Genomic DNA, 15252 nt, shown 5'->3' with positions numbered 1-15252 from the left:
GAAAGGGCCGCTCTCGCGGTATACGTTTAAGGTGGGTTACTAATACAGTTGCTTACCGTTTTCTATAGACACCTTCACACAGGTTTGTGACAAATCCACCTTAAACATCCAGCGGCACACAGCGCCATCATGGATAAAAGTCCACAACGGCAAGTGTTTGCAAATCACCCAATTAACAAGGAGATACTTATCATCACTTGTCAGGGCCGGCCCCGGCCCTTTAAGGCCAGCAGCAGCCTGATGACAGAAGTGCGGCTGTGTGCCAAGTTTTGATGCTTGCGTAGTGTGCCGCCAGGTTGTTTGCCCAGTCCGATCCTTTGTATGCCAGGCAGTCCATCAAAGTTCTACTTAGAATCATATATCCGACGAGCACTCACTGAAATCCATAAAGAAAACAACTCGACGCTAGAAAATGCGTGTTTATTCCCGAGTGAACATGCTGTGATAATAGAAACTTTCACGCTCACGTGGGAAATAAAACTGAAGCAGAATTTAAATATGAGAGCCAAACACTTCCATGTTCTTATTTATTCATAAAGAGGTTCATCCACTAAAGAGGGAGCGTGATAGCCGCAGTCTCAGCCGTTACATGATGAAGAGCCTGGCTGGCCCCGTACAATGTATAGTTAAATCATTGAATTTCTTGCACTAAGTATCATGCAGGGCCAGCTCTTCGTAACTCCTGCTTTAGTGAATAACCTCTAGCAAGACCTCTAGAGAACCGAACATGGCGAGCATCACTACGAGGGCTCAGGTCAACTTCCAAACCATGCCCTTCAGTAAACATTTTCTTTTTAAACGAGGTATTCCATGTGGTGAATGGCAGGTCCTATCATCCAAAGACAAGAGCAGGGTGGGTTGTTGTGATAGGAGTTATAGTCACATATCGGCATGCCGATCTCTAGCGTCTACGCGCTCCCTAAAGCTCACTGTTAGATGCGAGAAGCAGACGTATTAATTAGATACGGCTCCAGGACCCAACCGCAGAGAGCTTGGAGGCTCAGGGGGACAATTCATTTTGTTGTTAGCGTGTGTGTGGGTGTGTGTTGCTGTTAAACACCCAAAGACCATGTAACACCCCCTATTCCCCAGTGTATCGGAGCATATCGGATTTAGCAATCTAGCCCCAAATTGGCCAGCAGCCTCTCTAAGGCATCGAGTCTCTGGTTAGCCTCCTCTATAGCGCTGTAGGTCTGCACGTTGCTCGTGATGTGGAAACGGATGTCATCGATCAGAGGTATGGAGTCCGTCTCCTGACGCATTTCTACGGCCGCTGCGTCCTCCCGGACCGCAGCAGCAAACTCTTCGTTATCAACGAGCTGTGGATGAAGAGAGTTGGAAACACCATAAATATAATAAATAAAGAGCGTCTCCGGCTTTATTATTGATCATTGAGTTGAGCCAACGTTGTCTTTTAGTTCAATCAACAGTTACAAAAACAAGCCGGAAAAGTCCTCAACAACCTAAATACAAGTTGCCGCCGCCATACGTTCCATGCGGAGTTTAGGGAGCCCTGATGATCTCATAACATACCTTCTCGATCACACGCGCCATGTACTCGGTGCTCTGATCCTCCAGCCGCGTCAGCTGGAAAAGCTTTGCCACCTTCCAGATGCCGATAACACTGTCTTCATCTAACATCTGCGCCAGCGTCTTCCCGCACAGGCGCTTTAACCCAGGCAGCAGGTACATGTCGGCCACGCACAGCACCTCGTACGCGTTCTCAGGCGACAGCTGCGGGAACAGAAACACGTTTATAAAAGGAAGGAGAGCAGAAGACACAACGAAGAGGACAATCACGGACCGAGCGAATATTTCTAAACGAGACGATACACATCAAAGGGAAACTAAACATATTTACAGAGGGCCCTAAAGAAGGACCCCGTCCGTTACATTGTATCGGCTCGTGGTTTAGGGAGCGCTGTCACCGGGTGATAATGACAAAAGCTGCCATACAGCCCAGTATCTGCAAGGTATCAACGTGCAAGATCACAATACTTCATGGAAGAAGAAAAGGGAAGGGAACAGGCAGAGATCAGCAGAGGTTAGCCCTCCCCATAAACATGCAGAGCAATTGCCAGTTCATGAAGGGGTTAAACAGGCTGTGTGTACATAGAGTGCCACCGCGTGACTTTAACACACATGATCTATGTACAGAAGCACAGTTAGACGCAAATACATATCTAACTAGAGCTCTGGTGCCACCTGGTGGCGGCTGCCAATAACACACCCAGCAATTTAACAGCCCAGATACACTTCGTGTTAAAGGCGCTGTTCCACTTAACTACCCTCATGTATGTTGAACAAATAAACCTTAGCAGATCTGTCATTTAATTTTTTTCTTCTCTGGCTATTTTGCGTCACATGACAATATGGTGTTCCCAGCAAAACATTATGAATGAGACAGAATTTTATATGATAAAAAAAAAAAAATTGTCATCAGCACTAGGACTGAGGTTTCTAATGTTGAATGTAATTACTATACTGATCAGAGTTGGTAGGAAAGCACCTTTAACACCATGTGTAAGTCCTCCGTAATCACAGCCAATAAACAGATTCTATCTTGGACCGTTCTGCTTGAAGATCACGGATACATCACCTGTGTTGCAGAATCAAAGTGTACAGAATCACCGGAAGGATCCTCTGATCCCACTACAGCTTATAGATCTCAGTCTTCAACAGAGACCCAAAGGAGGTTTAAAAGTTCTTTTTTCCCACGCAGTAAAAGAAGGAGCGTCTCACCTCGGTGTCATCGCTGTATATATAGTACAAAACTCGCAGAAACGTCTCCTCTGTGATGTTGTGAAGCTTGATGGCCGGGATGCTGGGCTGCGCCTGCAGCTCTTGGCTCTCGCTGAAATGATCCTCCAGCAGGGCTTTGAAGTAATCGCTCCGGCCGCAGAAAAAAGACTGAAGGAAGAAATGGAAAGATGAAAGATACAGAGGACAGGATGAATCTCCAGCGGTGTCTGCAATGGTTTAGTGAAATTCTACTTTCAGCAATAAATTAACTATTTCATAACAAAGTAGCGAGTGTGTCCTTAAGGTCACAACTCCCTCGCTCAACGGAGATACAATCAGGAAACTTGGGGAGCCTCCTAACCTCGGCTCCATGTGGGTCTGTTGGCACCGTATGGATACCAATACACCGAGACCTCACTCTACGGCTCCCTGATGCATCTCTATGAAGAACGCAGTTGTATTTATGTTCACAGAAACCGCATCATACAAAGTCGGCACATGCCCGGACTTACTTTGTGACACAGAAAATTGTAGTCTTCAATCTGGAAGCACACATCGGGATAACTGCTGAAATATTCTGTACTGTCGAAGGGGAGCTCCCCGAACCCAACCTGCCCAAGAATAAATCAGACGGAAGAGATTAAAGAGTAGAAAGGAAACGGGTTATCCCGATGCACTGCGGTAACCATACTGCAAGGCACTGTATCAACGACATAAGTCTTAATTTTGATTTCAGCTCCCTGAATTCACTATTGAAAACTCAAATGCCAACTCTCGCCTTAGTGAATAAACCCCACTGAGAAATGGAAACCCACGGCTTTGGTCCTCCGCGTTTCTATAATTACGTCCCATTGGCCATTTCTAAAGCGAAGTTTGCCAGTGGAGGAAAACAAACATTCTGTTCCTTACTACCAAGCATTAAAGTTATATTTAGTAGCCGAGACCCAGGGGGCAGCCGGGGTATTTTAAACCTTAAATAGCTCAGGCAGACTGGACTCAAGCTGGAGGGGGGTTGTCAGCCAGGTAGTACAGGAGCCCCTGATTTATTTCTTGTTTAATCTGGGAGTGCAATTAAACAGAACAACCAGCAACGTTTGAAACACCAAACTAGACAGATGGGATTGTTGGTCCTTCTCCCAAACACAGCCAGTGCCAGGGGGCAGAGGGGCAATTGTGTGCTAGCATGAGTGCATAGGTGTGTGTAAATACTTGCGCCAGTGCATATGTGAGTTACCATGGAGGGTAGGGGGCCGATGGGGTCACTTGGCTAAACCTCCCCACACCAGAAAGTGTCAACCCTCCCCTGGCCAGTGCCGATAACCCGGTTAAAGAATCCACCGGTGTTTCTGGATTTCACATGGATGCTATCTGCTGGTTCACGTTACTTACACGTGTATGAGTGAACAGAACAGCCAATGAGAAACCAAACAGGGACACGTTAAACGAACCAAAAAAATATTTCTATGGTGTCTTCATTAGAATAAGGTTCTAAAAATTAAGGAGGTCACCTTACCCGAAGTTCAGACGGCAAGGCACAATCCGCGAGAATTGCCAAATCCTCCTGCAGACGACAGTTTCCGGCCGGTTCCACGGTCAGGACCTTTACGCATGTCCCCGGTTTGGACGATACTGCAGTTTGTACAAAAATACGCCATTTAATCTAAACTACGGCACCTTGCGGAAAATCTTCACAGACCTTCCCATAAAATATGCATAAAATTCAGCCAATTTTATTATGATCTACCATTTAACTTACACCAACATTCCCAGACCCCCCCGCCCCCCCCCCGAACGCTGCACATCTAAAGACCTGATCATTTATATCTCCAGCACGTCACAGTGCCATGCGGAGGTTTTCCTAAAGTAGAAGAAGCGGGTGCAGCCGTGAGACACGTACCAAACTCATAAACCTTTTTACACTTCTCCTCCAGCTCCTCAATGAGGTCCTGCAGGCGGCACTGCTTGGCCAACCTCTTGCAGTCTTCTACATGCTCCACATCAATGTCCATCCGGCCTGCCAGAGGAAGAAAGACAAGTAAACATCGCCCACAGGAGATAAAGCGAGAGAATAACTTACGCTACAGCAAAAACCTCAACATTCTAATATAGATTTGTATTCTATCACAATATAAAAGTTCTAAAAGAAGGAGGGGGTAGATGTTTTCAATGGACTAATCACGTCATACTTCACATTACCGAGGTTCCTGCCCAGAAGGGCAAACTGCTCCTCACCAGAGACATGTTAATACCGGCCAACATCGTTAGCCCATATCATCTCAGTGATATATTGAAGCCAAACCAACATGCACTTAAAATCACTGTATCTTTGCTATACTCCTTCTCTACAGTGATGGATTTACCTTCGGTCCAGTGGCCACCTACCCCCCCCCCCCTCCGCACCACTTACCTTACTTAAAGGCATCAGGATATGATGCGATATCCCAGCATGCCACCTGTAAAGGAGGAGCAGCGCGGAAGGAACCCATGGCGGACATCGAGATCACGGATCTCCCATTTAACTGGACCATCGAGTAGCCGGAGGATCCCTGCTGCCCCCTCCCGCCCCTGGACCTGCCACCCCAGACCTAATCCAGAACTTATCGCTGCCTGATCTGTGCAACTAATGACATGGTTCATGATACTAGTTGGGAGCTTTTCCCTCACCTGTGTATAGATACTGCAGAATAGAGGCGAAGGCAGCTGGGTTAATCTGGAAACAAAACACAAGCAGGTCGTTTATTAAACGGCGGGGCAATTACCACTTGCCCTTCACAAACCGGACTTATCTACGCGTTGGGTATATTTCTACGACACAAAGTTACTGGATAATAATTTATACCAAGAGAATAAATGCCATTTGGGTAACAAATTCCTTCCGACGCGTCTCATGAGCTCGCTACGCACAACCCCCTGAGATCCCATAATACAGCGCTATGGAATATGAAGGCGCTATATTAATAAACTGATAATATAGACTGTTAATATTGCGCTGATGTGCTAATCACTGCCGACGTGTTATCAATCCGATCCCCCAGGCTTACCAGCGGGTGCTTCAACGCAATAACTTTCTTGCCCTTCCACTTGGTGTCGAACATTTCGGCAAAGTACGGGCTGCGCGCGCTGAGAATGCATCGGTGGGCGCAGAACGACTCGCCGTGCACGAGGAACACCGTATCGCTGTACGAGCCCTGTTCCAAGAGTCTGCAACGCGAGGAGGAATAACACAGTATATCAAACATTCCGCCCGGAATCCAGACATTACCGATCCATTCCAAGGCACCCAACCCCCCCCCCCCCCCCCCCCCGGTCACCCGGTCCGCGTCCCCCTTATCAAGGAAATACCTCTGGAGGAAGTCATCGTAATAATCCCTCTGCATGCACTTGGCCGTTATCTGCTTGTATTCTTTCAGCAGCCGCCGGATGGCGTCACTCAAGGCTCCGTACAGACAGCGCTCGCCGTCAAAAGTGTTCACTTCACACTTTGCGCCTGAGACAGAGAAGGAGAGGAACTCGTTGAGATCAGAGACGTACCGTACGGTACAAAGGATCAGCAGTAACGTCCTCACAGGGACGCCGTTGGTTTTAGCCAACAAGCGTTCCTCGGCACTCTAATAGGATCACGTTCCCCGCAAGTACAGCCGGTAGAAACCCAAAGACGATGGACATAAAAAGCCATTCTGGTTGAAATAAGACCTAAGTCCATCAAGCTCTACCCTTCTACCCATCCTACCTGCTTTTAACCCAAAAGAAGGCAAAACATTTTTTTTTTTTAAAAAAAACCCTATTTTTTTCAAATTTTGCCAGATCCCTCCTTGACTCCAAAAGCCAATCAAGACTTCTCCGTGGATCAAGAAGCTCTAGAATAGTAATGTTTCTTCTATCGTTTATAGCCCGGTTGGTAAAGCTACGTTATTACATTCCCAGACTGATCAATGCCGTATCATAAACGAGCCGGAACCCGCAGATTATGGGGTTTTTAATAAGTTACGGTTTGTAGACCCGTAGAGAGCGCAGCTACGCTATGATTGGTCAATTTAGCACAGAGAACCTTTGATACAATTCACTTGGAATTTATTTTATTACGTTTATCTTACCGTTGGCTAAAAGATAACGCACGAGTTCTTCATGTCCACAAAGACAGGCATAGTATCTTTTATAAGAAAAGAGAGAGAGGCCATGAGATGCGACGCCAACAGCACGCTCTAAAACAACGAGACTGCAATTATTACAATAAGAGACACCACGTTATCTCAGTTAGAATAATTATAGAGACGTTCCGGATTCTGAGGAGTCATCGCCAACGACACGCGAGATCTGACTTCACATTTAAGATGGGGAAGGAAAAAAATCTATCTTCAAAATTTTATTTTTTCCCCATAAAAATGACACGAGATGTTTATGTTTTTTAATAATATTTTTTATATACAATATATATAATATATCATATTTATGTTTAACATTTACCTAATCCACACATTTCTCCTGCTCAGGAGCCGTATGCCTATCCCATGCAGGTTTACATCCCCTCGCTGTATTACCCTCTACCGCTTCTGCTGGGAGGCTGTTCCACTTAGCTACTACCCAATCGGTAACGTAAAACTTCCTTACGTGACATCCCTTCCTCGTGGTGCAACTTACAATGGAGTACTGTCCCACTTGTCTCGGACATTCAGTTCCACGTCTCTCTGCTCCACAAGGTGTCTGCGGAGAGAAAAGAATCGAAATGAAGGAGGATCGCGGACACCTCTCCCCGCGACACGGGCGGCCGTCCAAAGGCGAGAAAATGTTCTCAACGCAGCCGAGCGCAGAGTATCTCGTGTCACCAGATATCGGGCTGGCGGCCCTCCAAGCAGAGCCAGGCAAACAGGTCGTTAAAGGAATATAGTAACAAAAACACAGATAAACAGAGAATTCCCTCAAAACGAGAGAGAAAACGGAAACGCGTTTGGTAACGATTTTGGGGTCTTAGAATTACGCAAAAGGATAAATTCAGAAGGAGCAGAGCCGAGTAACGGCTAATAAATGGTTCATTTTCAAAAAGAATAATAATTTACTGATTTGGACCCCACATTCCAGAGCACTACTATATTCTCTAGATTGTAAGCTCTTGCGAGCCGGCCCGGGGTTACATAAAGCATCGGGTCGTCTCTGTCAGACCCTGTGAGTGTATAATTGTTGTTGTGATATAAATAAAAGATAATCTCTTTCACTATTCCGATAGTTTCTAAAGTGACGCGCAGTCTGATCCGACCATCAAATCCCATAAAGAGGCGGAACTGTGACCAGCCAATAACACTGGGCATTTACCACATACATCATCTACACATTTATATATCTTATTTATATTATCGATACATTTCTAGTACACAATTAGTGTTATGATGTAAACCATAGTATTGTAATTATGTTTAAAGCATGTTTTTTTTAACTGGTGAAGTGGCGAGCGAACACACACACACACACACACACACACACACACACACACACACACACAGTGTAATGTCAGTTTGTAAAAATTAGCAGGATTTGACGGGGGGGGGGTTGTTGTGGGGGGGTTGTATAACATGCTGCCGCTCTGCCCCCTGCTGGCGTGTAACACACTTACTGCCAAACCCCCTTTTTGATTTGAAATTACAAATAAGAGCAGCAGGTACTGTAACACGGTACACACTATCCCTGCCTGCCACTCACACTATCCCCTGCCTGCCACTCACACTATCCCCTGCCTGCCACTCACACTATCCCTGCCTGCCACACACACTATCCCCTGCCTGCCACTCACACTATCCCTGCCTGCCACACACACTATCCCCTGCCTGCCACTCACACTATCCCCTGCCTGCCACTCACACTATCCCCTGCCTGCCACACACACTATCCCCTGCCTGCCACTCACACTATCCCCTGCCTGCCACACACACTATCCCCTGCCTGCCACACACACTATCCCCTGCCTGACACTCACTATCCCCTGCCTGCCTGACACTCACTATCCCCTGCCTGCCTGACACTCACTATCCCCTGCCTGCCTGACACTCACTATCCCGGTTACACGGTGTTATTGTATTCATGTCACAACTGGGAGGGGGTTACAGGCAGCAGGAACTGGGATGCAGTCGTTAAGCCTGCCGGGGTGGGATACGTGTAATGTGCCCCATAAGTGCCCATTGCTGAGCAGGGGGTAGTGTATGAAACCCGCCCCAGCGAGTACCCACCGCTTCCCAGGCCGGGTAAATGGCTGCCCCCTGATACTGTAAATGCCTCCTCTCACTCGCAGTCTAGGTGTGCTGGGAAGAGTCCCCAGGCCGGGTAGGTGCGAGTGCCCGCTCCCAGGCCGGGTGGCCACCGGCCCACTTATTGCCCCCAGGCCCCTCACCGCACTCTGAAGATGTCTCCCTTCCTGCAGCTGCTGAACAGATCGTTGGTGTCCATTGGCCCGGGCACGGCGCTGGGCGAACAGAGCGGCTCATTGACCCGGTGGGTACGGGGCGCAGCAAGCGGAAGCACCGGTGGAGCTCAGCGGAGGGAGGGGATTGCTGGGCCCGACGGGAACACACTGAGAGCGGACTTGGACTACAGCTGACAGCCGCACTGACACAAGCAACTATAATCCCGCCCCTAAATATTAACCCCGCCCACGAGAGCACGGCTTCTTCCTCCAATAGTAATAATACCGCCCAAGTTTTGGCAATGCAGAAGACCTCGCCCACCAAAACATAACCCCGCCCACAAAATGCATTCCACCGTTACACAGGCGAAAACTTGTTCTTTCCAGTAATTTTACTCTCATACCTTCCATAAGTCCTTCTTAAGGAGGGCCAGTCCCTCCATAAATCCATATGTCCCTGTTTCCACCAATAATTCCCTCTTTTCTAGGAGCTCGGAATGTATGAGGGGATCGCAGGGTTCTACAGCCCTAAAGGCCCCAAATAATGTGTATAGAAACAGCAGGAAATAGTTTATAAATCATGTTCTGTAACCGAGATAAATTGTTCTTCTTATGACTTATTTAACGGAAGAATTAGAAATCAATGGCTTGTAAAGTCACATTAAAGTTATAGTGAAGTCCCACCCTTGGTCACACCCCTAACCACACCCTCTAATGCACAAATGTCCCTCTTTGAACTGATGTGATCACAGGGTTCTACAGCCCTAAAAGCCCCAATAATGTGTTTATAAATAGTAATAAAGGTGTTTTATAACTGGAATATTGTGCTCCAGATGACGTGCAAAATCTACCGGTTGTGGGAGGAGCATTGACACGCCCACTTCCTTCCTACCACATTAAATGTTTCTGCCTGATGGGACCGCCCACCGATGCACCCAGGTATGCCGATGAACTAAATCAGTCCTACATAAACAATATGTAATAATAATAAATAATTGAATGAAAAACCCATCAGGAGTCCAGCGTCATCTAAACGTTTAATGTGCAGCAACAATGGAAATTATAACAGCGTCTGGTGGGCCATGACGGCAACTTTAATATGAAGAACCAGATATCGGAACACGTTTTACTGAAATATAAATATACTACCGACGATACGTAAAACATACTCTGCTCAATACAAATCGAAAATGCACGAGTATATCTCCGACAGCAATACTGATAGAGTGCAAGCTCTTTCGCCAATGTCCTCCCCAACCTGTTTTTACTATAGAGTTCAATATCGTTTCAATCAAAGTTCATAACGATTCTAGTGCAAAGTTCTAAAAGTGATCTCATCACCATAGCAACCAATGGAGAAGCCCAATAAGCAAGAACATTCTATTGGTTGCTATGGTGATAAGATCACTTTGTAACAGAGTTGCTCTTTAATCCTATCCTCTAAGACCCCCGTACCTGCTTTATATAATCAAGTGCAACCACGGTGGTGGTACATGACGCCTACGGAGGGATAATTAAGGTGCTCTGGTCATGTTCAGTGCTGAAGGTTGATTGATATGCGGCGCATGCTTTAAATATTTGGGTTCTAGATCATTCCTTTACATTAACTTAACTTTTTTGCACTCCTAAAATAGCACATTGACAGGAATCCCCCCCAGAGGCTGGATATGCCCGGCCGCAAGCTACGTGCGGGTGGGCAAGGCCGACGATGTCAACGGGTCGGGTCTGCTGACACCAGTGAGCGGCCCACTGACATCACTGGGCGGGCCGACTGATGGGACTGAGCAGTGCCGGTGACGTTGTGGGCGTTGCTAGACCCAAACACATTAAAATTGTAAGGGGTGGGAGGGGAAATGGGCGGGATTGGGCCATGCCTAAACGCCACCCCCATGATCCGGAGATTCACCTGGGTGGAGAGTTTCAGGCGTTCCTTCGCCCTGTGCATATCCCACCGTCAGCCTCACTTACGCGATCATCCACCCCCTGGGATGCCCGTCACCGCCAGTTCGGCCCTGTTAATAAAAATGTACATTCCGAAAAGAGGCATCATCGGGAACTGACAATTAATTACAAGTGAGTATTAAAAGAATTCTGGATTTGGAATTTGAGGAAAGGCGAGTTAAGCAATAAAATAAAATTGGGCTCCGAGGGGATTCTTTGGGTTTGGAATGAAGAGGTTTTGGTGAAATGTTTCTGTGTTGGACACTCCCTAAGCTTTTAGATCTTAGACTGTAGTAACCTTAAAGAAACATTCTACTTCTAGATTGTAAGCTCCTTTGAGCGCTCCTCACCTTCTGTTTCTGTAAATCCAAATTATTATGTGATGCACTGCTTGCCCACTGTACAGCGCTACGGACTATGATGGTGCCATACTAATCAATGAAAAATAAATAATAAAAGTGCTGAATGCAGTTCATTACTACAATGTCCATTGTGATTGCTCCACGTGTGATCTTATGTTCTTAATGTCACGTTACAGATCTCCAGAGCAATCTAATACTTTCATGACCCTGGGGATCAGAACAGCCCCTAAATGCTTTGGAAAAATACCCAGCTGATCTTTGGACTAATTAAGTGCCATAAACAACAACATTTGTGTTACATACAATGAATTAATTACTGGTCGCTTGGAAAGACAACATGGAATGTATTCGCCGATAGGCAGAAATACTATATAAAACCACTCCATAAGTCTAGGAGTAGGCATTAGGTAGGCGGACGTGGTGTCTCAGACGAGAAAGAGGGAATGACACGCATAAGTAATGCAGCCCAATCTAGAACTTGTAAGAAATCTTACAGGGCTGGGTGTATATCCCTGGGGGCTCTAGGCACAAAGACTAATGCTGCTAATGTGCGGGAACTGGTTGGAGGGTGAGCACATACTCACCCTAGTGCCCTAAACCACTATATTCCAACCTAGTCCTCAAGACACAACGATGGTATGGATCTTCCTACTGCAATACAATGTGGTAATTACGAAATATTGCCCCGTTGATGTGCCCTGAGGACTGGGTTGGGCACCATTGTACGTGTGCCATGTCTACTATCTTGGAACCACACCATGTTGTATTTTGCTAAAGAATGGACTATGAGTTTGGGTTTCTAACCCTGTGCTTCTTGGGAACGGCTATAGGGCACATAACTAAGGGCAGTATGGGAAGGGGCACTTTTTGGAAATGTATTAGTTAATCCGCTGGCGTAGAATGTTCTTGGCATTCATTCTGATGGGTTTATTAACAAAGCAGCATGTAGCGCTCGCAAACTGAAAATCTATGAATTTAAGGTGCCGAATGCGATCTACAAACTCTGGTGGGCCGCTGGCTTGATCGGTCTCTACAGGTGGGTATCTTCCTCAATCACTTCAGCCTCTTCCTTGCCGCTACTGTTGATGAGGGTCTGCCAGCCATCGACCCGGTGAGACGTGCCACCATTCACGCTTGGCTTCTTTTCTTGCATCTCCGACTGGGCGTCCATCGCGACATCCAGCGTTGGGTTATCGTGGCAACCATTTTCAACAAAGTGCAGCTCCTTCTTCTGGAAGCACAAAAAAAAGGCAGGAGGTTAGTGAAATAACCCAATCTGTTGTCATGCCTACAAAATTCCGACTTATACTACGAGTAGCCAACAGGTCGCTCAACATCACCACGATGCTCACTCTTTCTTATGGGAGAAGTGGTTACGTAAACGATCCAAGAAATAGACAAAGAAAACACGTTTATTCAATTAAACGAGATAAGACTTTACATGATTAGGAATTATTTTTCAATTTTTTTTTTTTTTTTTTTAAATACCATAACCATTTGTTTGGGTTCTAGCGGGGAATAATTAATGGACTCACCATGTTCTTGAGTTTGGGCAAGCGTCTCTGCCAGCAGATATAGATGTTTCCGGCTATTATGATCATTACGCATATGGATCCAATGATGACCAAAACGATGAAGAGTTTGCCGTAATCACTCCGGGGGAGGTCCAGGTCTGGTTCACAGACGACTGTGGTGGAATAACTTTGAATGCCGATCTACAGAGAAGAAGACCGCATTTCAGGAACCAATTTTCTAATCCACTTTCTGACTACCTTCCATAAAGGCTGAGACCTTTTTCGTATTATTGTATAGCTTTATATCGCCAATGGATGAGAACAGTCCTCACCTCTGTGAGACTCCTTTCTATGTCCTCCAAGGCAGTGAAGACGTCTTTAATAGGGACTACACCTAGAATTCGGGAGAGAAGACAAATCGAATTTGCAGGAATTCCGTTAATACACGTTCAGCGATACAGAATTCGAGCTACGCAGAGAATTCCAAAATATGGAAGCGCTGACACACACACCAGAGAGAGAATTTTATGATTCCTCTAATTAAAACATAATTGACCAATTAACATCGTGTGAGCGTTACGATACTATCCTACCTCCCTGTGTGTTTACAACCCTTGCGGAGCAAAGTTCTACCCCGTTTCTCTAGACTTTTATGGCTCCTGTACTTTATAACTCATTTTTATGGGGTCTCGGAGGAAAAGTTTAAATGCATGCAACTGCTTCTCATTTTAATGAGTCAGTTTTGCCTTTCGGTAATGAAATCCCCATCAAATATTTGGATGGTCATTAAATCTTCACCAACGTGTGCTACACGTGCTCCCATGAATTCAATCCGCACAATGTCTGGCGCATGATTGCTTTAGGTTTGCGTGGATATAAGAACCGTGGGGGATTATGGGTGACGGCCCATCTGGGGGGGTGGCAGATGGCAGTTGTACCCCAATTATAAGATTTTAAGCCACTATGGAAATATGGTGGAATATGACCACCATGTTGTCTAAAGGACTTCCTCAGGACCACGAGTGGCTCCTTTATGCGCCCCGTTTGTGGCTTTGCTTTGGTGGGTTTTCACCGGACAGGCAGGGCGATGCTCAGCGCATGTGTTGTGTGTTATAAGGTAACTTTGTTGGTCTTTTGCCCGTGGTAGTGTCGCTTGTGGCACATTGTGTTGTGTATGTACAGGGGACTCACGTTGCTCCTCTGTGATGGTCATTAGCAGATGATTGTCATTCTCGTTGGGCTTGCTCAGGGATATCACCCAGTCTTTTTGGGGGGTCTCTGCCTTCCAAGAGAGAGCTTTTTCCAGAAGTGACAGCAGCTGCTGCCCGTTCTGCCACCTAAACTGTTCCTGTTAAATATATTTAAAAAAACACAAGTTTAGGACATACCGTAAATATAATTGTCATTCTGGTTTGTTTTTTGGGGAAATTTTGGCTTATAATCAACTAAGAATCTGGTTCTACATACAGTTCCATTGGCAAACAACCGAAATTCAAAAGGTAACCTCTGTCTCAGGAAAGGGTTAACCAGAACCCCTCATTTAAAAAAAAATAAATATCATGATTTTCACTATTTAGGCCCAGAAAGGAGAGGGTCAATTCACAAAAGAAAAGGTCACCGAGCAGTTTAATACGTCTCCCTCCCTCTATGGACATCTAATCATGTCTGCTGTTTCCATGGCGATGTAGAGACCCTGGAGATGGTTAATAGAGACAGCCGCCTGTTTCCATGGCGACCAGTAACTCTCGGGCAGGCCCTGTAGATTGAAGGGCGTAATTTGCACAGGCAGGGCTGTGTACCGCCACTAAAAGCTCTTCAGCAATAGCTGCCAACTGCCCGAGGCTGGTCTGGTCAGCCAAACCTTGACTCTTTGCCAGTTCAGTTACTGGTCATGCACAAAGACAGGTTCAAAGCAAAACGGGCTTTGCGCATGTGAAAAATGGGAGTAGTGTGTAACTAAGGGCAACGATGAATTGTAACCCTAAGAAGCATCGTTACTTACACAATCAATGTCATCCAACATGTTGAGAATAACATAATTTTTTCCGGCCAGATTAATCCAGTCGTTGCAAATCACCTGAGAAGAAACAAGTGACGTGACTTTTAGAAATGGAAAGATCACTCGTCCTTTAATCTGGAGGAGAAGCAGAATGAGAGGACACTGTGGCTTGTCTGCCTTTCCTCCCTGTCTCCCCCTCCATTTTCTCTTGGACCCATTTTATCCAGATGTAGCTGTAGAAGATACAAACATGCCTTTGAAGCAGTTACCTGCTCCGAGCCCAATGGTACCACCGTAGGAACATCT

The 15252-nt window shown here is 46.1% G+C and overlaps 1 protein-coding gene across 1 annotated transcript; it reads right to left on the bottom strand.

The window, feature by feature from the left end:
* Positions 1 to 1112: 1112 nt before the first annotated feature.
* LOC149276764 (ankyrin repeat and BTB/POZ domain-containing protein 1-like) lies at positions 1113 to 9174 on the bottom strand. Its single transcript, XM_089503300.1, has 12 exons — positions 9119 to 9174; positions 7381 to 7443; positions 6837 to 6892; positions 6085 to 6229; positions 5784 to 5943; positions 5407 to 5452; positions 4640 to 4756; positions 4256 to 4371; positions 3255 to 3353; positions 2743 to 2910; positions 1534 to 1734; positions 1113 to 1319 (listed from the first exon to the last, which is right to left on the bottom strand). Exons 1-12 carry the CDS (start codon positions 9172 to 9174, stop codon positions 1113 to 1115), a joined length of 1434 nt encoding a protein of 477 aa, XP_089359426.1.
* Between the last annotated feature and the right edge of the window lie 6078 nt (positions 9175 to 15252).

The sequence above is a fragment of the Sceloporus occidentalis genome, unplaced genomic scaffold (assembly GCF_023333645.1).
Source record: "Sceloporus occidentalis isolate IW3139 unplaced genomic scaffold, rSceOcc1.0.p SCAF_225, whole genome shotgun sequence".
NCBI lineage: Eukaryota > Metazoa > Chordata > Lepidosauria > Squamata > Phrynosomatidae > Sceloporus > Sceloporus occidentalis.
This window is presented reverse-complemented; position numbering and strand designations above follow the sequence as displayed.

Coding starts and splice junctions, on each gene's coding strand:
- LOC149276764 (XM_089503300.1), bottom strand. CDS start 9,174: ATGGACACCAACGATCTGTTCAGCAGCTGCAGGAAGGGAGACATCTTC. Junction 7,444..9,118: donor GGAGACATCTTCAGAGTGCG/GTGAGGGGCCTG, acceptor TTCTCTCCGCAG/ACACCTTGTGGAGCAGAGAG. Junction 4,757..5,406: donor TCTGCAGTATCTATACACAG/GTGAGGGAAAAG, acceptor TTCCTCTGGCAG/GCCGGATGGACATTGATGTG.